Consider the following 22684-nt stretch of genomic DNA (forward strand, 5'->3'; position numbering starts at 1 on the left):
AATCAGCCTTTGTCTTGGTAATTGGATTCACCAAAAACACCAATATAGAGCAGTGAAGGAGGTCAAAGGAAGAGAAACACACAATCAAAATTGGAGATGAATTAGCAGATTGCCAGTTAATCCTGAGCGCCTGAACACTGTTTGATTTCATATCACAGAGAATATGTTAGCTAGCTTCAGCCTGTTAGTGCAAGAGTAAGAGGGGTCTTAAAACTAAGCTTGCAATGAGGACTTAACATAAAGGCCCAGATTTTCTGGTCAGCGATGAAGCAAGAGTGCTCACTGCTGAGCCCAAAGAAAGCTGCCCACAATGATTTTGTGATCTCTGTGCTGGGAATTTCCCCTTTCCCAATGGTAGTTTAAATCGAATGCCAAGTCAAGGGGAAATCTTGGCGTGCAGCAACAGTGATGTCAGCAAGCAGGTACACAGCCAATCACATTGAATCATTCTCACACAGCAAACCAGCAAGTTCAAAATACTTCATATCCTTCACTTTAACTTTAAACTTTCAGGTAACAAAATAAATGATTATGATTGGATTAAAAGAGAAGGTAAAATAAAAACTTCAAACAAATTTAATTTGTTTTACAAGATGGAATTTTTATTATAGAGAAATTTGACATTCCACAAATATAAAATTAGCCAGTGAGAGTGTTTAGCAGTAATAATGAAGTCAGTATGCCGTTAAAAACCAGTTACACCTCATTCACCAGCAGCGCATCCTCTGGAGAAACATAGGATCACTGACAGCAACTTCTGGAATTCCACATTATTTGCATACTCCTGAAATTGCTGAGAGTTTCAGGGGAGTCACGACAGTTTCACCATTACCGCTGCTGCAAAATCCAGGCTATTATGGTTTAACTGGCTGGTTGCTTACAGTGGACACATTGCGTTAAGAGTGCCATATCAGTGGTGAGCACTGCATTGTATTTCTTATTCTTGAATAGACTTTTAACCCCACCCACCCTCAAACCACACACGGGGAATGAGGGTAAGAGAAGAGAACCACTGTCCTGTACAGGAGAAAAATTCTCTGAGCTGAAAGCCCACCCACACAATGCTGAATGCTTATGACTGTTTGTAGTATATATAAATGATTTGGAGGAAAATGTAGCTGGTCTGATTAGTAAGTTTGCGGACGACACAAAGGTTGGTGGAGTTGCGGATAATGATGAGGATCGTCAGAGGATACAGCAGGATATAGATCGGTTGGAGACTTGGGCGGAGAAATGGCAGATGGAGTTTAATCCGGACAAATGTGAGGTAATGCATTTTGGAAGGTCTAATGCAGGTGGGAGCTATACAGTAAATGGCAGAACCCTTAGGAGTATTGACAGACAGAGAGATCTGGGCATACAGGTCCACAGGTCACTGAAAGTGGCAACGCAGGTGGATAAGGTAGTCAAGAAGGCATATGGCATGCTTGCCTTCATCGGTCGAGGCATAGAGTATAAAAATTGGCAAGTCATGTTGCAGCTGTACAGAACCTTAGTTCGGCCACATTTAGAATATTGCGTGCAATTCTGGTCGCCACACTACCAGAAGGACGTGGAGGCTTTGGAGAGGGTACAGAGGAGGTTTACCAGGATGCTGCCTGGTCTAGAGGTCATTAGTTATGAGGAGAGGTTGGAAAAACTCGGATTGTTTTCACTGGAATGACGGAGGTGGAGGGGCGACATGATAGAGGTTTACAAAGTTATAAGCGGCATGGACAGTGTGGATAGTCAGAAGCTTTTTCCCCGGGTGGAAGAGTCAGTTACTAGTGGACATAGGTTTAAGGTGCGAGGGGCAAAATTTAGAGGGGATGTGCGAGGCAAGTTCTTTACACAGAGGGTGGTGAGTGCCTGGAACTTGCTGCCAGGGGAGGTGGTGAAAGCAGATACGATAGCGACGTTTAAGAGACATCTTGACAAATACATGAATAGAGGGATATGGGCCCCGGAAGTGCAGAAGGTGTTAGTTTAGGAAGGCATCAAGATCGGCGCAGGCTTGGAGGGCCTAATGGCCTGTTCCTGTGCTGTACTGTTCTTTGTTCTTTGACAGTTTAAAACTGTGGAACTCCACCAGGTTAAATAATTAATTCCTCCACAGCCTACATTCCACAGAACTAAAGTTTGACCAAGACTAGTACTTGCTGCCTCACACTTATTGTGTGATGGGTATGATACCCTTTGTTTAACAAAAAAACTGCATTCTCTATAAGCAATAAAATATACACACATATATATAATATATATAGTTACGACCAGGTGAGAAAGGTGTCTAGAGGTCCCTCTCAGCCTTCACCTGGTCTTACCATAACAGGGTTTAATTTTAAACACCACCATGTTTTTAGCTCCCCCAATTATAAGGCCAAGAAACCAGCACAAACAGGTTTTCTTAGGTTTAAAGAAGAAAGGTTGAAATTTATTAAACTTAAACTTTAATTTGGTTGATGCCTACGGATGCACGACGTGCCCACGCTAACATGCATACGTGATGCACACATCCAAATAAACACAGAAAAGAGCAGAAGAAAAGTAAAGTGGAAAAGGTTTGAGGCAATATTTGAAGATTTTTTGTTACAGTTCTTTGAGCTCACTGTAGAGTTCTTGCTTTTCTTTGGGGCCCAGTATTCTTCTTAAACCTTGTTCGCTGTAGGAGACTTTTCTCTCTTGGGGTTCATGTGTCTTCAGTGGATTCAGAAGCTTGTGAGAAAGAGATGGGAGCAGACAGGAGAGGCTGTGGCGAGCCAGCCAGGAGAAGTCTTTGGAGTCCAGGAGCAAACAGACATTCTCAGTTCAAACTCTGTGGCTAGTTCAAAAAACCCTGGAACAGCCAGTTAGTCATGTGACCAGCTGGTCCAACCAGCCCTAGCCGCTGTGGATTGCTTCACCCCAGCAGGCCCTGGAATGCGGTTCCCCACTGTCCGGTGACCAACATCCATTGTGGGTTGAATGTGACAGGGAATGGTCCTTTGTCTACACAAGCACCATTTGTTAGTATGCAAATGTTTTTCCAGCCACGGCTGATCTATTCAACAAGTCATTTCCTTGCTCCAGCAACAGATCAAAATCAATGTTCATATGACAAAACCAATGTGCCTCATTCTTAGCAGGTGGGGGCCTGCATGACAATATATATATTAGAAATTACATATTTCAAAGCTACCTATTCCCATGATTTCACAGGAACACAAGAAATAGGAGCAGAAGTAGACCATATATCCCCTCGAGCCTGATCCGCCATTCAATACGATCATGGCTGATTTTGGGCTTCAATTTCACTTTCCTGCCCCCTCCCCATATCCCTTGATTCCCTGTGAGACCAAAAGTCTATCCCTCCCAGTCTTAAATGTATTCAATGATGGAGCATCCACAACCCTCTGGGGTAGAGAATTCAAAAGATTCACAACCCTTTGAATGAAGTAATTTCTCCTCATCTCAGTCCTGAATGATCGGCCCCTTATCCTGAGACTATGTCCCCAACGTTCTAGATTCTCTAGATTTCTTTAGAGAATTGTTAATTATGGAAAAAAAATATAGACATTCTCCTATATGTCCTTGGCAGAGGGAATTTCACCCCTCTGCTGCATGTTTAAATCTCTTCCCGTCTCTTGATAATCTGCTTCAGCAGAGAGAGGAGAGGAGTGAGCTCGCTGCTTGTGAACCCTCACAGGGAAGAAGCCCGAACCTCGACGAGAGGAAATACATGGTGAAGAACTGGCAGAAAAAGGCAAGGGGAGCAAGGCCAACACTAAAAACAGAACACCAGAAGAAAATAAAGTAACCCATTGATTAACTTTCAACAATTTTGTTGCTCATAAAACATGATAAATAAAGAGAAAAGTGAGTGAGGAGAACAAGGAGAGGCAAACCCATCAAATAGATACAAAAGTTTTTATTCCCATGTGTGACATATGAAATGGCTGGTAAAGTTAGCAAAACAGATGGTCTTAGAATAAATATAATAAATAGATTTTAAAAAACGTGTTGAGGACAAAGTGCATGAAATTGTGCAAAATTCAATGCTGCTAATACTGCAAACAACTCAATTCAAATAACCTGGAAGATCTTCCAGTGTTATACAGTGCAGCTCTAAACAGAGAAAAAATTTAATCTTGGATCCTGTTCCTGAAGGTTCTGTTCCCTGTCCTTGGATATACTGTTCTTCCATAACCTGTATAGATAGGAAGGTAACATCTGGTTAATGACCATGTTCCGTTTGCTGGCTATAGTTGAAAGAATGGAAGATTGAAGAAAACATGTAGGTTCAGAACATTTAGGCCTGAATTTTATTGTGGGTGTTGGGATCCCAATGTCGTGGTAAAAATCAGGTCCTGAGCCCACACTTGCCAGCAGTGGGACCTGCTCGACAATTTTGCCACAGGTGGCTTCCTAATTGTCCACCTGCAGACCCATTATCTAATTAAAGATGGAGGGCAAGCTCCTGATGCTGGCTGCTCAATCAGAGGGCCAGCAGCTCTGAAGCCTCGGTAGCATCGGCAGGAGAGGTGGTCGGTGCTGAGGCAGGCAGGAGACATAAGAAAATAAGAAACAGGAGCAGGAGTAGGCCATTCGTCCCTTCAAGCCTGCCCCGCCATTCAATAAGATCATGGCTGATCTGCCCCAGACCTCAACTCTTCTTTCGTGCTAGCTCCTCATAGCCCTCAACTCGCCGATATTTCAAAAATCTATCTACCTCCTCTTTAAATACTTTCAGTGATCGAGCCTCCACCACTCCCTGGGGTAGAGAATTCCAGACATTTACTACTGTCTGAGAGAAGAAGTTCCTTCGCATCTCAGTTTTAAATGGGTGTCCCCTTATTCTGTAACTATGTCCCCTAGTTCGAGATTCCCCCACTAGTGGAAACATCTGCTCAACATCTAACCTGTCAAGCCCCCTCAGAATCTTGTACAAGAGCTGGGCCAGGTATGTATAAAAAAAATGATAGGGCCCACTGGCAGAGGGCCAATCCCTCTAGGGAGGCTGATGGGGCCACAAAGACTGCCCTACCTGTCCGCAGTCCCATCTTTGTGCCATGGAGCCTGATCCCCCAGGCTACCACAGGGAGGCTGTTTCTATTTAGCTGGCAAAATGCCGATGGCACCGTAAAATGGCCCTCAATTGGCCCTTTGGTTATGACAATTGGATGTCCACCTCCTTGGAATAGGCGGCCTCTCCGTCTCCGGTCCCACCACTGGGAAAAACGCCCCAGGGGCAGGACTGCTTTGGGGAGCCAATCTGACTCTCCATGACTTTACTGCCCCCATTCCACCCCCCCACTCCCCACTGCCTCCCGGGGCTAGTTACATCCTCATCAATTGGGCTGTGGTAAGATACTGTCACTGTCATACAGCTAGAGAAATGAAGCAACATTAGTTTGGTTCCATGGGAACAGGAACTGAGCCCTTTAAGCCTATTACATTGTTCAATGGCTGATCTGTAACTCAACTCCATTTATGCTTCATCCCAAATTCATTGAACTTCAGCTGCATTTTCGGTTGCTTTCCATTGCAACTGATGCCCTTTTGAGGCTTCTAGCTGCTCTTCATTATCCCACCGATTGGTTTCATGTGGGTATAGAAAGAGCACCCAGATCCTGAAACGTGCAAACACTGTACCAATATACACAATATTATCGGATGTATTAAATTACATGTATCCTCCTATAAACAACCTGCTAAATAACATAACTATATAAACGTGCATAATTTTCTGTTTTTCAGTAAAAAAGCACATATTATTCCTTTAGTGTTCAGTATTTTTCTTAACTATTGATCAAATAACTGTTTTCAGTGGGTGATAAGCTAATTTAAGTTTTTATTCTCTTCAAGGTCCTCACTAAACTACAACAAACCTTGGAACTATTTTTCCTAGGACTTTGCAGGTGAGAGGAAAAGTTGGTAAGGCTGCTAAAAAGGCATGTAGGATCCTTGGCTTTATTAATTGAGGCAGAATACAAAAACAAGGAAGTTATGCTCAATCTTTATAAATCATTGGCTAGGCCTCAGCTAGAGTACTGTCTCCAGTTCTGGGCTTCACACGTTAAGAAGGATGTCATGGCCTTCAAGAGATTGAAGAGGAGATTTACTAGAAGCGTAGCATGGATGAAGTACTTGAGTTATGTGGAAAAACCACGAAATTAGGGTTGTTCTCCTTAGAGTAGAGAAGGTTAAGGTGAGATTTAATACAATGGTTTAAAATGATGAGTGGTTTGATAGAGTAAATAAGGAGAAGCTGTTTCCACTGGCAGGAACGTCAGTTGGGGATAAAAACAAGAAATGCTGGAACCACTCAGCAGGTCTGGCAGCATCTGTGGAAAGAGAAGCAGAGTTAACGTTTGGGGTCAGTGACCCTTCTTCGGAACTGACAAATATTAGAAATGTCACAGGTTATAAGCAAGTGAGGTGGGGGTGGGGCAAGAGATAACAAAGGAGAAGGTGTAGATTGGACAAGGCTATATAGCTGACCAAAAGGTCATGGAGCAAAGGCAAACAATATGTTAATGGTGTGTTGAAAGACAAAGCATTAGTACAGATAAGGTGTTAACGGACTGAAGATTGAACAGCAGCAAGTACAAACATGAAAAAAACAGTGAGTAAGCAAACTGAACAAACTAAGATGAAATGAAATAAATGCAAAAAAAAAAGATAGTAAAAAATGTAAAAAAGAAAAAATAACTAAAAATGAAAGTAAAATGGGGGGCTGTCATGCTCTGAAATTATTGAATTCAATGTTGAGTCCGGCAGGCTGTAGTGTACCTAATCGGTAGATGAGGAATAGCACACCCCTGTCAGCATTCCGAAGGGATCGTTCCCTCCGCGACACTCTGGTCCACTCCTCCATTACCCCCACCACCTCGTCCCCGTCCCATGGCACCTTCCCCTGCAATCACAGGAGGTGTAATACCAGCCCATTTACCTCCTCTCTCCTCACTATCCCATGCCCCAAACACTCCTTTCAGGTGAAGCAGCGATTTACTTGTACTTCTTTCAATGTAGTATACTGTATTCGCTGCTCACAATGTGGTCTCCTCTACATTGGGGAGACCAAACGCAGACTGGGTGACCGCTTTGCGGAACACCTCCGCTCAGTCCGCAAGCAGGACCCTGAGCTTCCAGTTGCTTGCCATTTCAACACTCCCCCCTGCTCTCATGCTTACATCTCTATCCTGGGCTTGCTGCAGTGTTCCACTGAACATCAATGCAAGCTCGAGGAACAGCATCTCATTTACCGATTAGGCACACTACAGCCTACCGGACTGAACATGGAGTTCAATAATTTCAGAGCATGACAGGCCCCCCCATTTTACTTTTATTTTTAGTTATTTTTTATTTTTTTACATTTTTTATATATTTTTTTTCTTTGTTTATTTCACTTCATTGTAGTTTGTTCAGTTTGCTTACCCACTGTTTTTTTTCATGTTTGTACTTGCTGCTGCTCAATCTCCAGTTCGTTAACACCCTATCTGTACTAATGCTTTGTCTTTCAACACACCCTTAACATATTGTTTGGCTTTGCTCCATGACCTTTTGGTCAGTTATGTGGCCTTGTCCAATTTACACCTTCTCCTTTGTTATCTCTTGCCCCACCCCCGGCTCACTTGCTTATAACCTTTGACATTTCTAATATTTGCTAGTTCCGAAGAAGGGTCACTGACCCGAAACGTTAACTCTGCTTCTCTTTCCACAGATGCTGCCAGACCTGCTGAGTGGTTCCAGCATTTCTTGTTTTTATTTCAGATTTCCAGCATCCGCAGTATTTTGCTTTTCTTACACTATTAACATATTGTTTGGCTTTGCTCCATGACCTTTTGGTCAGTTATGTGGCCTTGTCCAATTTACACCTTCTCCTTTGTTATCTCTTGCCCCACCCCCACCTCACTTGCTTATAACCTGTGACATTTCTAATATTTGTCAGTTCCAAAGAAGGGTCACTGACCCGAAACGTTAACTCTGCTTCTCTTTCCACAGATGCTGCCAGACCTGCTGAGTGGTTCCAGCATTTCTTGTTTTTATTTCAGATTTCCAGCATCCGCAGTATTTTGCTTTTATGTCAGTTGGGGAGATAGTGGTGTAGTGGTAATGTCACTGGACTAGTAATCCAGAGGCCCAGGTTAATTCCCTGGGGACATGGGTTCAAATTCCATCATGGTAGCTGGTGGAATTTAAATTCATTTATTTCATTAAAAATGTGGACTTGAAAGCTAGTCTCAGTAATGGTAACCATTAAACTTAGGAGAATAGGAACAGGTGTAGGCCATTCAGCCCCTCGAGCCTATTCCGCCATTCAATACGACCATCCACTTCAATGCCTTTTGCCCCACACAGTCCCCATATCCTTTTATGTCATTGCTATTTAGAAATCTGTCAAACTCTACTTTAAACATACTCAATGACTGAGTTTCCAAAGCCCTCTGGGGGAGAGAATTCCAAAGATTCACAATCCTCTGAGTAAAGAAATTTCTCCTCATCTCTGTCCTAAGTGGCTTCCCCCTTATTTTGAAATTGTGACCCCTGATTCTAAACTCCCTAACCAGGGGAAACATCTTACCTGCATCTACCCTGTCTATCCCTTTAAGTATTTTGTAGGTGTCAGTGAAACTCTCGAGAATACAAGTCCAGTTGGGCAGCACAGTGGTGCAGTGGTTAGCACCGCAGCCTCACAGCTCCAGCGACCCGGGTTCAATTCTGGGTACTGCCTGTGTGGAGTTTGCAAGTTCTCCCTGTGTCTGCGTGGGTTTCCTCCGGGTGCTCCGGTTTCCTCCCACAGCCAAAAGACTTGCAGGTTGATAGGTAAATTGGCCATTATAAATTGCCCCTAGTATAGGTAGGTGGTAGGGAAATATAGGGACAGGTGGGGATGTGGTAGGAATATGGGATAAGTGTAGGATTAGTATAAATGGGTGGTTAATGGTCGGCACAGACTCTGTGGGCCGAAGGGCCTGTTTCAGTGCTGTATCTCTAAATCATAAATCTAAATCAAATCAGTTTCCCCAATCTCTCTTCCTAGGACAGTCCCGCCATCCTGGGAACTACCACTGATTGTCATAAAAACCCATCTGGTTCACTAGTGTCCTTTAGGGAAGGAAATCTGATGTCCTTACTTGGTCTGGCCTACATGTGACTCCAGATCCACAGCAATGTGGCTGTCTCTTAACTGCCCTCTGAAATGGCCTAGCAAGCCACTCAGTTGTACCAAACCACTACAGAGAAGTCAATGGACTGCAGCCGTTCAAGAAGGTGGCTCACTGCAACCTTCTCAAGGGCAATTAGGGATGGGCAACCAATGCTAGCCTTGCCAGTGATGCCCGCATCCCATGAAAGAAAAAAAAGCAACCAGAGAACACAGATTTAAAATAATTGGCAAAAGAACTGGAAGAAATCGATAAATAATGTTTTCATATAGCAAGCTATGATCTGGAATGCAGTGCCTGAAAGGGTGATGGAAGCAGATTCAATAGTAATTTTCAAATGGGAATTGAAGAAATACTTGAAGGGAATAAAAGTGCAGGGCTATAGGGAAAGAGCAGGGGAGTGAGACTAATTGGAGAGGTCTTCCAAAGAGCTGTCACAGGCACGATGGGCTGAATGGCCACAGTCCATACTTTTTTTCTTGCCAATGTCCTCACTAAGGTGTGATGTTTATTTCAATGTGTGGGATTGATGGAACTGCCCAATTGTTTCTATGACAGTTGATGTCTCTGGGATATTGCCTACAATCATTAAAACACTCACTTGCACTCTGTACTGACAGTCTGTCATAGCTAAAGATGTTATTTTGCTAATATAAGATTGTGAGCAATCCAGAGCATCCCATGTCAGATGCTCATAAAACACTCCACACTGCCAAGCCTTGCAACTGAAGCAAAAATAACAGGCATTTTAATTTATTTTGTCCACAATGTAGCAAAAATATTGTTAAGAATATCAGTTACCACATTGGGCTATCCCATTGGCTCAGTGATTAAATGTACCACATGATGTGATAGTATCAGCTGTTGCTCAGTGGTAGCACACTTACCTCTGGCTCAGAAAGCTGTGGGTTTAAGTCGCACTCCAGAGACCTGAGCACAAAATCTAGGCGAACACTCCATTGCAGTACTGAGGGACTGCTGCACTGTTGGAGGTGCTGTCTTTCAGATGAGACATTGAATTGAGGATGTAAAAGATCCCATAGCACTATTATATCGCCCTGGTGTCCCGGACAACATTATATCCTCAATCAACATCTAAAAACAGATGATCTAATCACATTGTTGTTTGTGGGAACCTGCTCTCTGCAAGTTGGCTGCTGCTTTTCCTACATTACAATACTGACTGCATTTCAAAACTAATGCATTGGCTGCAAAATGCTTTGTGATGTTCTGAGGTTGTGACAGCCGCTATGTAAATGCAAGTCTTTTTCTTGTTGGTACTGAGCCATACAGACCAGAATAGTCCTATTTTCAATCCCCAACCTATGCTGAACCAGCTAACTTTACCCAGGGTATCCATAGGGGATTTGCCAACCAGCATCCGTGTCCTAGGTCAAAGGAGAGGAGGGAAAGGAGGGGGAGGGGATGTCACCCAATATGGGTTCTCTTGTTTGGCATCTAGTGACACTGGCAGGAGAGTGGGTACATGTGGCTGTTGGGTAAAGGCAGGGTCAGGACCAGCTGTGATACCTTCATGGTTAAATAGCCTGCCAACATGCACCTGTCTTGGCTCACACACAAAATATGGCCATTTGCGGTAAGGCACATGTGAATGCCTCATGGACAATGCTGCACGTTCAGGAGAGGAGAAAAATTAGAGACATAAACAAAAAACATTCAATAAAAACCTGGCTGCCATCATGGGAAATAGTAATGGCAGAAACTGGGGTATATTAGAGTTAAGGAAAAGTGAAATTCCAGTCAAAACCCAGAAAACTGAGAATCAGTAGGAAGTATAGGCATGAGATTGAATGCTGAATAATCTATATATCCTCTACAAATTCTCAAGTGACCACTATATGGGTGTAAGTCTCACATGCCAGATCACAATCTCCTGCCTTATACCTCCCACCTCCCCACTTCAGGATCACAATCTCCCACCTCCCCACTTCAGGATCACAATCTCCCACCTCCCCGCTTCAGGATCGCAATCTCCCACCTCCCCGCTTTAGGATCGCAATCTCCCACCTCCCCGCTTCAGGATCGCAATCTCCCAGCTCCCCGCTTCAGGATCGCAATCTCCCACCTCCCCGCTTCAGGATCGCAATCTCCCAGCTCCCCGCTTCAGGATCGCAATCTCCCACCTCCCCGCTTTAAAGAAAGGGCCTTCACAAGTTCAGGACATCTCAAAGCACTTTACAGCTGTTTAAGTACTTTTGAAGTGCAGTCAATGTTGTAATGTAAGAAAACACAGCAGCCAATTTGTGCACAGCAAGATCCCACAACTAACAATGAAATAAATCACCAGATATCTGTTTTAGTCATGATGGTTGAGGGATAAATGTTTAGGATCTCAATCTCACACCTTTTCCCTTTAGAATGATCATTTCATGTTTGATCAGTGGGTATACTGAAGTGCACAGATTCTCAGAACTCTCAAGGCTATGTCATGCACCACTGCAAGGGTCAGTTCACAACATAAGCTACCGTTCCAGCACTTACCGAATTGCTTCAATAAAGGAGCACTGTTGGAGACTTGCTGCTAGCTTTTCTGCTCCAGCTGCTGTGATTTTGTTTCCTTCCAAACTGGAATAAAGGCCAGAAAATGTTTTGTTATTCAGAATAATGCCCATGTATAAATGGCAACAGAAAACACATGCACCCAAAAACAAGAAAACATTTTGTGAGGGTTACTCATAAGGACCCTCTGTTGATTTCCAATGTTTGCTCAGAACTTAGAATGTAATTGGACAACCAAGAGACTAAAGCCTATTTATTGCAATCAAAAGTGTTCCTATTGGGCTGATATTTTTTAAATAGCAGCAAGCAAGTCAACATTAAACTAGGGACCTCACATAATCAAAATGTTGAAATGTTGGGCTGTGATGTCTCTCATAACTTAACATATCACAAGAATATTGCTTTAGGTTATCTCAAAGAGATTACATCCAGATAGACACTTTACGAAGACCCTATACATTATGGTTACATGTCCAATGCAGCAGTACATAGATATAATAAGGTTCCTTATCATACACGTACTGGGAGTAATGCAGATTCAAGAGTTGTAACAATTAGTTGCTTTTACATCCTAAATGTTCAAATGGGTCAGGGAAAACAGGGTTTGGGCTGTTTGTGGTCCTGTTGTTGTGGTCACTGTCTTTGCTTCTTCTGGTGAGCTTCCTACTGCTGACTTATTCCTCTCACCTCCACACATATGTTCGGCTGCCTTCAATTCCTGGGATAAGACTTTTCTACTTGGATGTCCAACTTGTTCACAGATCCCCAGAGAAGGTAGACAGGGTCCTAGATGCATTGCAATGCCGCATGAACCCTCTGCTTGAAGAGAGACTTGGACCTTCCTTCCTGAAGGTCTCCCTGGGTTGGTCTATTTCTGTCCAGTCAGATGCAAATGACAACTTTCAGGAGCACTAACTCGAATGGATTTAGAGCCTGACACAAGAAACAGCATCACCAGACCAGGTCAGCTCCTCCAGGAGGTCCACAAATTTGTCCACTAACTGTTAGAAGGGCATATTATCTTACCAAGCATGATCAATATTGCTACATCTGGAACCCAAATCTTCCACCATCCCCTGATTACCCCAAAAGATACTTCTCCATCCTGTGACACATAACACACAGACATCCTGAAGAGTTTCTGGGAATGGGACACAGGCCTTAATAAAACACAAATGGCAAAAGGTTTGGCCCAGAAACCTCTGAGCCCTTACTGCATCAAATTGTGTAAGCCTTAAATTTATGATCGTTTGTAAAATAACAACGGAAAGGTTAGAATTTTTTTTAAAACATAAAGGTGTTTTTAGGACTAGAAGCAGTGGTGAAATAGAATCCACTTTTAAAATAGAAGTGGATAAATATTTGAACATTTTGAATGGGCTGACACCTCCATTAAAATACCAGTGAGAGGAACTTCAGACAGACAGACTCATTGAGGGTTTGTCCACTTGTGTACCAAGATGTAAATTGGAGAGTTAGATTAAAGCCACTTACTCCTTTTTACACAATATTCTGTAATTCAAAAAATAAACAAGTCTTCATTATCCAAAGAAGGATTTCACATTTTAATTTAAGCCTTCATTCTACTTTGTATTGTGTCTCATATTTGACCCCAAGATGAGCTTTCAATCACATATCCATGTCATCACTAAGGCTACCTATTACCAATTCGTAACATTGCTCAACTCTGTTCCCTGCTCTGTCCCTGCCTCAGCTGTTCTGTTGCTGAAACTTCATCCATGCTTTTGTTATGTATTCTAATGTAATTCTGGCCAGGCTGTCACATTCTACCGTCCATAAACATGAGGTCATCCAAAACTCTGCTGCCCGTGTCCTAACTTGCACCAAATCCCACTCACCCATCACCCCTGTGCTCGCTGATCTACATTGGCTCCCGGTTAAGCAATGCCTTGATGTTAAAATTCTCATCCTTTTTTTAAAAAATCCTTCCATGGCCTGGCCTGCACTTCCCTATCTCTGTAATCTCCTCCAGCTCTCCTACCCTCGGAGATATCTGCACTCCTCTAATTTTGATGTCTTGAGCATTCCTGATTTTAAGCACTCCACCATTGGTGGCCGTGCCTTCAGCTACCTAGGCCCAACGCTCTGGGATTTCCTCCCTAAACCCCTCTGTCTCTCAAGCTCACTTTCCTCCTTTAAGACACTCTTTGACATCTTAACATCTACCTCTTTGACCAACCTTTTGGTCATCTAACCTAAATACTCCTGATGTGGCTTGGTGTCAAATTTTGTTTTATACTGATTCTGTGAAGCACTTTGGGACATTTATTATATTAAAAGTGCCATATAAATACAAGTTGTTGTTGTGTATTCCATTGCTCTCTAAGGTTTCCGCTGAGCTAAACGTTAACCCTGCTCATAAGTTAATGTAAAGAAAACTTACAGAGCTAAGAAAAAAGATTTATTGATGAGGCTGGTGTGCACACTTTTGAAGTTTAGGACACAGATCATCATGCAGTATTCAGCTTAAAGTGTATAATATGGATGGCTTTAAATTATTCCAAATCTTAAGCCTGATGAAAGGCTACAAATATATTTATATGGTAGAAACCTCTACATTGCCAGCTACAGGTTAATAGGTTTGATTAAACTGGGAAATGCGGACAGAATGATGTCTAGGCTTCACTGAGATGGCCAAAATGTAGAAATATACGTTTTCTTTTTCATGGGACTGACTCAATAATAGAGTATTAAAAGACAACACTGTCTGGGTAGAGTTAAAGTTCCCACCCCTCCTGCTTTGGGCAGGAGTCTACCGGAAAAGACATTTGGTCTCCTGGGCAATGCTGCTGGTGACTTGGGAGAAATGGTCCCTATTTCACACATGCACAATAATCTGACAACATTAGATGTGATTCTGCAAATGGACAACATTTGCTAAATAATCCTCAGTGTGCTAAGAATTATGCTGACAACCAATTTAAGATTGTCAGGAGGGCTCGCAGTGTGGTGCATGTGTGTGTACTGGAAGCTACATATTTCAATACACAGGGCCTTGTTCTTTGCAGACAGAAAGAATATGTACAAACATTGCACCTGTTTTAGCTGAACAAAATAAGTGACAGCCATTCGCTGGTTCATTCCTCAGGACAATCAATGCTTTGATCAAGCTGCCTGGTTTAAATTTCAAACAAAGCTTGGCAGTTAACTGTCAGTCACTGTAAACTGGTCCATTCCCCATTACAAAGCCTCTACCAACCAGAGTTCACTTGCCAACCAATTAGCACTCTCTTCTCATGCAGTATTGGTTGTTGTTTTCCCTTACATTGTTTATTCTTGCAGATTGCCCTGATGAGTGCAAGACGAAAAGCTTTGACAACATTTTCAGCAATACTCAAGTTCTGTACTACTAAACGACTATTAATAATCTGACAGTTGTCGCTTGCAACCAAACCATATCTTCTGAGCCCCGCTGGTCACCTCACCCCATGTTATTTGGAACTCACTGCTTCATTGCCCGTTATGAAGATGACTGCAGCGGGGCGAATTAAAATCACCTGGAAACTCTGAATCCTGAGAGAGCAACTGGGTAAGGGAGAGAGAGAGAGAGAAAAAAAAAACACAAATAAAAACAAGAAATGCTGAAAATACTCAGCAAGTCTAGCAGCATCTGCGGAGAGAGAAGCAGAATTAATGTTTCAGGTCAGTGACCCTTCATCTCCCTGACCTGAAATGTTAACTCTGCTTCTCTCTCCACAGATGCTGCCAGACCTGCTGAGTATTTCCAGCATTTCTTGTTTTTATTTCAGATTTCCAGCATCTGCAGTATTTTGCTTTTTAAAAAAAAGCACAAAGTGGGGAAGGGAAAAGAGGAACACCATTTGGGGGACAGAGAGAGCAAGGGAAACACAAACTGGAGAGGGAAAGCAAGAGAGCAACAAACTGGAGGGAGAGTTCATGTCAGCCTGTGTTGTGCACTGTTGTACATTGTGTTTTATTACGGGAGTCAGGCAGCTTCAATGCTTCTCTCTGAGGGCTAAGCCTAACCTCCGGAATCTGGGCCTTAGTGGTGGGGTGTGATGGCACTGAATCGTTCTGGTTTTATTTATTATTTTTATAACTTGCTGTGTATTGTAAAAAGTCATAAAATTACATGAAAACTTTATTAGCAGTTACATATATTCATGATGTTTTGTTGAATCAGTGGTTATTCACTTGCTGTTTTTCTCTGCAGTCAAACTGTAGAAACATCACAGAAGTAGTTTTTTTGTATTGAAACATTACTTATCCTTAAATCTTTTCATTCTTCTGTATTCTTTCTTTGACTTACAAACTGTTATTCATCTCACTATATGAGCTGAATGAGAAGTTAAAGTACAATCCCACATTGAAGTACAAGACTGTAAGAAAGATAGCTGGAATAAGCACAGGGAATTTCTTGGATAATTAGTTGTGGGAAAAGGTGTCAAGATTGTATGTGCTAAATTACCCTAAAATGGATGCTTTTGGAGAATATTTGATGTGAGAAATATTTCCACATCACAGACCCAATATGAGTGAAATAATTAATAATGCTCCAGTTTTCCATGTGGTTATCCCTCCCCAACACCTGCTTGTATCCAGTAATGGGAAGAAAGGCTGGTTAAGTGCTAGGATTCCAAGAATGTTAGGAGAGCAGCAATCACAGTCAAACATCAGTCATGGCTGTTAATACATTGGAATTTTAAATTTCTGGGACTGTAGGGATTAGCTATAGGGTTTGAGATACATTCTGACCCTTTGAACTGTGGGCACAATAAGGAACCAATTTACATATAGGAGGAAAGAAAAAGTCAACAGTGAATCATACAGAGCTGCTAACATGACTTCTCCGCACCTTCAGTTCCTCGCTTAAATAGCATCACCTCCAGGATGATGATGAAAATTCTATCAGTCCTGTTTATCTGAGGCAGTCACACGTAAAAGTCACTGCAAGCAATGATACCAACTAAAGTGTATAGATACAGCCACAATTTTCTAAGTGACAAGAGCATGAAATGCTTTTATGTTCATCATTACATATACAATCATCTACTAATAATTAAAAATACAACATAAATCGATATCACAACTGTATAAGCAGTACCAACCATGATTTTTTTTTTACACACACATTAAGTATAGTGGGGTTTGTGTAGGTCCCTGTGTGATCACCTACACATTTATACTGTAAACTGGATGAACCCTATATCCAGCAGAGGAATTGCTGAGCTTCTAAGATATATATACTGCAGCCATATACTCCATGGATGATAACCTTCAAGTCCTGCATATTATTGTTAGGTACTACACAGTGTGCCATTGTCATAACTGTTGACAGTTAAGACCCTTTTGGTTGAATATCTTGCACCAGTTCAGAGCCTTGTCAACATTATCTGTCACTGGGGTTCAGTGTTGTACTCACTCTAGTTTCTTTAAACACAGCATTCTCGGTAGAACTTCAGCCAGCCTCATTGCACCCTCGTCACTGATGTTATTCCAGGATAAGCTGTGCGGAAGTGCAGGAAAAAGTGGGCACATTTAGAATTTTCAAAAACATCTTTGACAGGATCTCAGTTATCAAACTATAGGATATGACATCGCAGACCTGTGACTGTCTCCCACAACTGGGGAAAACCTAGAACTCATGAGTAACTCTGCTACATGTAGAAAAAGGCTCATGGTTTAGCATTTGATGTTTCAACATCATTCACTCCTTCATATTAAAGAAACATTTCAAGTGGAAATGCTTCTGCAATACGCTGCGATCCCCATGCTTACAACTTGGGGCTGAATTGACAGCACTGCCCTACTCTTCTTCACATAGTGCCAGGGGGTCTTTTAGGTCCATCTGAGATCCTGAGCCTCTGCTTTCAAACACAGTACAAAGGCTGAGGACTCAACTTCGGATGTGGCATTCTGAATCTGTGCCTTCCAACTCCGATTTTAACCTTTTCTGGAGGAGGTAGTGTGTGCTGAATACCCTTAAAATGATATTTTGGGCATGAAGTTCCCTTCGCAGTTTGATGAAGGATACATTATCTGGCGATGTATAATGCCCGTTGCTGGGATGGTCAAGAAATCAACTGCAACTGTCCATAAAACCAATCACCAGACCAAATAGGGGACACATGTCTGCAAGTCCAGTCACCATAAGAGGAATGAAAAAAGAAAAATGTGCCTCTATTATACAATCTGGATGGCTGCATTAGCTGCTGTTGTCTCAGCCACAGTTGGCAGCTTGGCACTGGGCCTGAGTTGGCGCTGGAGAAATGTACAGTAGAACAGGATGAACTACCCACATGAACATCTTGGGGGTCATTTTCTGAATTCACACTGCTGGTGACAGCTTTACTCACAAGCTGGAAATTCACGCAGCGCGCTCCCTAATTTCTGGCATGCATTACCAGTGACGTCAAGAAGTCGGGAAATTAACCGTCAGCCGACATTTCTTTTTAAAGACTCTGGCTAATCGTAAAACAAAGCTATCAGATTGATCAAAATGTGTTTGCAGAAATGAATCCAACACAGGTCAACTCAGGTCACAAATTTGCCTGCTCCACATTGATGCATAGCCAGAGTGCACTCCGTTGCTGCACAGTGAGGTCAACAATGCAACTGGATAAGTTTGCTATTCCAGTACATTTCGATCCAGAGAAGAGAGAGAGAGGGAGCTCTTCCGCATTTGAACAACGCTTCAACTGTTCAATCTAAACAAAATAAAAAATGTTAAATTTCCATATGGTCATCAGAGGGAGGGAGAAACAGGAAGGAAACTGCTAAATTGAACCCTTTTGTGACTAACTAGAAATCTGTTCATGTGTCTTGAAATGACAGCCGGCTTGATGTTGTTGATTAAAACCGTGACAACCGCATTAAGCTAAAGCTTCAATTTATTTGAATATGCAGATGCCAGCAGTCACATGCAACTATTTTGCATCCAGGAAATTTAACACTTACATGACCTCTTCAATGCAGGGACAGCATACAAGTCCAGCTGCAAGCTTCTCAGCCACGCTGTCATCTAAGCTGTTCAACTGAAGACTAGAAGAGAGAATACTGAGGTTAGTAAATCCTGATACCCTGAGGAACACAGAAGTGTTTATAAAGTCTTCTACAGAGCAAACATGCTTTTCTTCTCCCTTGTATACTTTCCATCTCTCCTGGTTCCATAAATCCCAGCAAACTCCTGGCACCTCACCCCAGTAAATATTCAAGTGTGACCCAAACCAATCGGTGTTTGGCTATGGAACCATCACAGTTGAGCCAGATCTTGTCCTCCTCAATGCGTAAACCTGTGTATTTTCCAGCTCCAGCATAGGGCCATGCTTAGCCTTCAGGAGGAGGGTTCCCTGGATGATTTATTTACCCCCTCTCCCTCTGGCCAGTGCTAGTGAAAGACAATGCGAGTGCCCCTTACTATCACCCTGGTTGATATCAGCCAGCTCAACACAGACCAGAAGCTGAACATAGGCCCTTCCTGTATTAAATCGGGAAGGACACTTACCATCTGTTACATGGGGAGCTCTGAGCACTCAAAAGATCTGTGGTTTCCAGTGCTACAAATGCACATTAGTGAAGCTTTACAAATAATTTTATGGTAATAGCTTTTAACATTCCTAACGATGCATAACTTAGCATATGCTTCATATCTCAGTGTGTTATTCTTTTCTGTTTAAAGATGCACTGCCTCATTGGTTTTTTTGTGGAGGATACTTGGGGATTAAAAAACAAATCATTTGTGATTGGTACCACGATCCCCAAGAGGGTTGCTGTCCACAATGGTTATATCTTCCTTAATCTGAAGGTGGGTAGCTCACCCTGCAAATATTCCATGGATACTGATCCACCATTAGGTACATTCAAACAGTGTGGGAGTCAATCCTACCACTGTCAGGTTTCCATGTGCAACTTTCACCTTGTGGGACCCAGCTAATAATCATAATAATAACAATGACAACAATAACAACAACTTGCATTTATATGGCACCTTTAACATGGTAAACCGTCCAAAGGCACATCACAGGAGCATTATCAGGCCGAATTTGACACCGTTCAATCACCATTAGGAGATATTAGGCTGAGCCCTGCAACTTTGCCATCTGAGACTTTCAGTGAGGACTCAGTCCTGTGTCTCTGAGTTAAAGGTACATGAACACGCTTCACAAAATGATGCTCACACTGTGGAGTATCCCTGTTTCTTTGCATTGTTTTAGTTTTTGGCTTTCTTTGTGCCAAGTTCCCACCAATTGGGCAACCAACCACTGAACCTCCAGCAATGCCACTGTGAGAATGACAAGCAGCTGATCCTGCCACATGCTTTGTCTTCCCTCCCTCATAAGAAGTAACAGGGTTTCACTGCATGACTGACAACATGGCTGAAACCAGAGGGCTCACCATGTGCAGCACTACAGGGGAACTGAGGTCCACAAATTCTGTCGTATCACAGCACCACCCCCGCCACCGCCCCCACCCCGCCCCCAGAATAAACCATTCCAACCTCAGTTCACCAGCTTAAGCCACCTGCTTTCTGAAGAATTTATTGCAAAGAGGATGTTTTTAATACTGGAGGCGGGAGGTGGGAGGGGGAGTTGGTTTCAGACAGAACACGGTCATGAGACCACCAGGATTGGCCTGCTCTCAAAGCTCAGCTAAAGGTCTGCTGCACTGGTCACCAGGGAACATTCACATTGCAGCAGGTGAACAATTTGTTGATGGTGAACTTTACTGGTTATCATAGAACCATCGAAATTTACAGCATGGAAGGCGGCCAATTGGGCAACCAACCACTGAACCTCCAGCCCATCATGACTGCGCCAGCTGACAAGTAGCAAGTCCGAGGCATTGTAGGTTACGGCACTTCAAGTGCATATCCAAATACTTCTTAAATGTTATAAGGGTTTCTGCCTCTACTACCCTTTCAGGATGTGAGTTCCAGATCCCCACCACCCTCTGGGTGAGAAAAATTTCCCCTCGAATTCCCTCTAAACCTCTTACATTTTACCCTAAATCTATGTCCCCTGGTTATGGACCCCTCAAACAAGGGGAAAAGAGCCTTCCTATCCACTCAGAATTTTATACACTTAATTTAGGTTTCCCCTCAGTCTCCTCTGTTCCAAAGAAAACAACCTTAGCCTATCCAATCTTTCGTCATAACTAAAAAAGTGTTTCCTGATTTAACATCAAGTGATCCTGTCACAGTCTTATTATTATTGTTGAAAAATTCTCACTATGAGGCAGAATAAATAAACATTCTACCAGGAGTAGCCATTCAGCCCCTTGAGCCTGTTCCATCGTTAAAGCATATCATGACTGATATGTATCTTAATTCCAATTACCCACATTAGCTCCATATTCCTTAATACTCTCAACTAACAAATTTTCAGTTTGACGTTTTCCAATTAACCTCAAGCTACAACAGCTATTTAGGAGACAGAGTTGTAGATTTAGACTGCCTTTGTGTGACAATACAATGTTGGAGCTTCATAACATTAATACAGAAATAAAATAGTTATTTATCAAATAATTGCAACACTTTTCAGGGAAAAATCTGGATAGCTGAATGAAAATAAAGGCATGATAAATTAAAGACAGAAGGAAGAACCTTATTAAAAACCCCTGTATCAAGGCCTGGGTTTTCCCACTTAGTGGGCTGAATTTTATGAGCGTGCCGCGACCGCGCTGGTCTTCCCGCGCGGATGAGCAATCGCTGAGCCCCCGCGATATTTTGTGCGGGGGCTCATTTAAATGGAGGGGGCAGAGTGGGAGCCCCCGCTACATCATCGGGGGTGGCCGCCCCGTCCCTGGCAATGGCGTCCAGTGCCACCATGCAGGTGTCGGCGCCATTTTTAAAGGGCTTCAGGCCCTTCAGTCTCATTTAAATTTTTAAAGGTCCGGTTTCAAAGAAAATTGCGAATACTTTTGATTTTACTATGATTTCCCTCTCCCCCCCCACCCCTATGTCTTCATTTAATAATTTGACATATCCCCACAAAAATCACCTTTTGATATTCTGATCTTTCCCCCCTGACTTCAGCACCTTTGACCCTCAATCCCTTCCCATCATCCCCGCAACCACCAACAATAGTTTTCCCCGCTCCTCCGCCCCCTGTGAATTACACTCCTCCCGACTCTCCACTAGTGTCTCACCTCGGTTCCCCGAATGGGGATCTGAGGGCATGCGACTTCCGGCCATTGGCCGGAATATCACCGTGGGACAGCCGCCTGGTCCAGGTAAGTTATTTAATATTTATTTGCATTCATTATAATATGCAAATGAAGGCGCTGCTGCCGTGCAACGGGGAGTCCGCACCAAGGCCTCGTTGCCACCAGTAAAAAGCGGCGGAGCCTGCCTGGCATCGGAGGTCATGGCGGGCCTCTCCTGGAAGAATTTTCCGGGCACCCCGCCATGATCCCCGACATCGGACGGCCTGTAAAATCCATCCCAGTCTTGTGCACACTGCATGCAAGGCACTTACTCCAGCTTCTTTAATAATTTCATTACTCGTAGTGCCATTGCAAGCTCCATCACTCCTTTGTTCCCAATGTTATTTTCAGGTAAACTGCAGGGGGAAAAGAAAATTTTCAATGAGTATTATCACACAGCATTTTAATATCAACAAGGCAGAGCTGGCCATGTATTAACACATGGGCCTGTGGGGCTCCTGCCAAATGTGGGCCCCTTTTCCCTCCACCGCATGTCCGTGAGCAGGGCAGGGAGCTTCTAGAAACCTCTGTGGCTCTTTGCAAAGTTGGATATTTAATCTTTAGGCCATTTATTTGGCATTTGCATTTTAATGCATGCAGACAGGGGAAGGGGGGGACGTGAGATAATGTTCTTGGTGCCTAGGAGTCTGAAGATTTCTTAATGCGGCAATGAGTTCCGTGCAATTATTTTAATTTTAAATATTAATCTTCATGAAATTCTTAGGGATGCAAAACAATTGCAGTCTGTGAAGTGGGCAGCACCCTCTGATGGATAATTGTGTGATGAAAACCCCACATGCTAAATGGAAAATATTACGTTCCTCATGTGGAACTTTGCCTGAGATTTTTACTGGAAA

At 42.9% G+C, this 22684-nt stretch overlaps 1 protein-coding gene across 6 annotated transcripts in view; it reads right to left on the reverse strand.

The window, feature by feature from the left end:
* Positions 1-3867: 3867 nt before the first annotated feature.
* nlrc5 (NLR family, CARD domain containing 5) overlaps positions 3868-22684 on the reverse strand; it is a 248668-nt gene continuing 229851 nt past the window's right edge. For 5 of the 6 annotated variants that reach the window (XM_068049594.1, XM_068049593.1, XM_068049592.1 and 2 more), the window contains 5 exons: positions 22100-22183; positions 18582-18665; positions 17047-17130; positions 11625-11708; positions 3868-4162 (listed from right to left, as the gene is read on the reverse strand). In XM_068049594.1, coding sequence (XP_067905695.1) covers positions 4081-4162; positions 11625-11708; positions 17047-17130; positions 18582-18665; positions 22100-22183 — 418 coding nt within the window. In that variant the 3' untranslated portion in view covers positions 3868-4080. Of the gene's footprint in view, positions 4211-9723; positions 9729-11624; positions 11709-17046; positions 17131-18581; positions 18666-22099; positions 22184-22684 lie in introns of all 6 variants that reach the window. The other variant, XM_068049597.1, reaches the window with a different exon arrangement.

Source organism: Heterodontus francisci, chromosome 17 (genome assembly GCF_036365525.1).
Source record: "Heterodontus francisci isolate sHetFra1 chromosome 17, sHetFra1.hap1, whole genome shotgun sequence".
Classification (NCBI taxonomy): Eukaryota; Metazoa; Chordata; class Chondrichthyes; order Heterodontiformes; family Heterodontidae; genus Heterodontus; species Heterodontus francisci.